The following is a 2359-nucleotide window of genomic DNA, read 5'->3' on the forward strand; positions in this document are numbered from 1 at the left end:
AAAGTTAGTAAACCAAACACATCTACCAAACAAAACTATGTTTCCAGCAACCATACCACTACTTCCAGTGCTCTTTGTCACACTCGCCCTCCCCATCACCGTATTGTTCCTAAAAAGAAAACATCATGATAGATCACTCCCACCGGGACCACCGGCATTTCCGGTCTTCGGTAACCTGCCCATGCTGCTGGGGAAGTTCCCACACCGCACACTCCAAGCCATGGCCCAAAAATACGGCCCAATTATGTCCCTTCGGTTAGGGCAGATCCCAGCCCTCATTGTCTCAAACTCCGAAGCCGCAGAAATGTTCTTAAAGACGAGTACGTATCATACGGCTCCAAAGGGCTGTTGTTCTCGGAGTACGGTACGTACTGGCGCAACATGAAGAGATTGTGCACGTCGCAGCTTCTGAGCGCGTCGAAGGTGTCGTCTTTTGCTGGTGTTAGGGAGAGAGAAGTGGAAGCGACGGTGAAATCGATCAAGAGAGCTGCAGCAAGAGGTGAGGCGGTGAATATTACTGAGGCGGTGAATCATCTTGTAGAGGATACAACGTATAAGATAGTGATGGGGCGTAGTAGGGATAATGAGGTTGATTTGACTGCCCTAGTTCATGATGCTATTAGCGTCAGTGGAGCCTTTAATATCGCAGATTATGTGCCCTGGCTTGGATCTTTTGACCTTCTTCTGGTACTTACATTATGAAACACATGGAGTAATTCCTGTCTTTTATTTCCATCTTTTTCGATCAGATAAGATGATAAGATGCATTATTAGTTGGCACATTCTAGAATGACTAGGGTGACTACGATAAAAATTAAAATAATAACCTTTTTATTATTTAATAATATTTTTCAATTAAAAAAATTATTATCAAAATATTTTGATACTAAAATTTATCGTATCAGTTGAGCTGTTTAATTTAAACTTTCAGGGATCCACACGAAGGTTGAAGAAAATTGCTAAAGCTGTTGACCAAGTGTTGGAGAAGATAATTGAGGAGCATCACACTAGAGGTTCTGGTTCGGGTGCATGCCATGCCTCGAGGGACCACAGGGATTTCATTGACATATTACTCTCCCTTATGAACCAACCCGTTGATCCACGTGATGAACAGAGCCAAGTCATGGATCGAACCAACGTTAAGGCTATACTCCTAGATACTATTGCAGGCTCATTTGAAACTTCTGCAACCGTTATTGTATGGGTTTTATCCGAGCTGTTAAAGCATCCAAGAGTGATGAGAAACCTTCAAGACGAGCTAGCTAATTTGGTTGGATTGAACAAATTTGTGCAAGAGACCCATTTGACAAACCTAAGTTACTTGGATATTGTGATCAAAGAAACATTACGATTACATCCTGCTGGAGCATTTTTTCCCCGCGAAACAATTAAAGATACGATGGTTAATGGTTATCATATAAGAGAAAAGACAATAATCATAATAAACTTATGGGCATTGGGAAGAGATCCTAAGGCATGGTCTAATAATGCTAATGAGTTTTATCCCGAAAGATTTTTAACTAAAAATTTTGACTATCGTGGCTACAGCTTTCAGTTTATACCATTTGGTTCTGGTAGCAGAGGATGTCCTGGAATACACCTAGGACTAACTATGGTGAAACTTATTGTGGCTCAGTTAGTACATTGCTTCACCTGGGAATTACCATCGAACATGACGCCAGATGAGTTGGACATGAACGAGAAATTTGCACTCACACTGACTAAAGCCAAGAACTTACATGCTGTGCCAACGTATCGTCTTCTTTGTGAAGTCTAAAGGATACACCTTGATTTATTATGCGTACTTGTTATTGACTCTACTTTTTTCACTACGATATGTTCTTTTTTCCCGTATGTAATAGTACATGTCTCACTTTAAGACTTAATTTAACACTATTTTATAAATTTATGATTTCTATCAACTTATATGCATCTAATTTATCCCCTATTAGATTTAATAAATGGCCAAGATTTTGGTGGCAATGCCAAGGGTGGATATGAATGACTGAGGTTTCACCAACAAATGAAAGAGAGCAACACTATGACGATAATTGATCATACTGATTATTAAATCATTGGTAGCTCATCAATTTATCCATTAATGGGGTCATGACAAACAAAAGTCCATTAATGGGGCCACTCAGCCCTCCCAAGAAACTTATTTTGGCTTACCGGAAAAAATGTTTATTTTGGATATACAACAAATATAAATCATAATTAATCCATTAATAGATAAATTAATTATACTGGTTATTAATTCATAGCTCCTAGAATTTGACTTATATTCTACAAATTAAATAGACGAGATAAAAAAATCTAAGTTACAAATTAAAATCTGAATTTAATTTGAAAGATATTG

General features: G+C 38.4%; 1 protein-coding gene across 1 annotated transcript; it reads left to right on the plus strand.

The window, feature by feature from the left end:
• Nucleotides 1-323: 323 nt before the first annotated feature.
• Nucleotides 324-1905, plus strand: LOC107478736 (cytochrome P450 CYP736A12-like). Its single transcript, XM_016098870.3, has 2 exons — nt 324-687; nt 932-1905. Exons 1-2 carry the CDS (start codon nt 382-384, stop codon nt 1775-1777), a joined length of 1152 nt encoding a protein of 383 aa, XP_015954356.1. The 5' UTR covers nt 324-381; the 3' UTR covers nt 1778-1905.
• The last annotated feature ends 454 nt before the right edge of the window (nt 1906-2359 follow it).

Source organism: Arachis duranensis, chromosome 3 (assembly GCF_000817695.3).
Source record: "Arachis duranensis cultivar V14167 chromosome 3, aradu.V14167.gnm2.J7QH, whole genome shotgun sequence".
Taxonomy (NCBI): domain Eukaryota; kingdom Viridiplantae; phylum Streptophyta; class Magnoliopsida; order Fabales; family Fabaceae; genus Arachis; species Arachis duranensis.

What these genes read in the sequence shown, in the direction of transcription:
- LOC107478736 (XM_016098870.3), top strand. Translation starts at nt 382, where the DNA reads ATGAAGAGATTGTGCACGTCGCAGCTTCTGAGCGCGTCGAAGGTGTCG. An exon ending in GATCTTTTGACCTTCTTCTG is followed by an intron (nt 688 to 931) that starts GTACTTACATTA and finishes TTAAACTTTCAG; the next exon opens with GGATCCACACGAAGGTTGAA.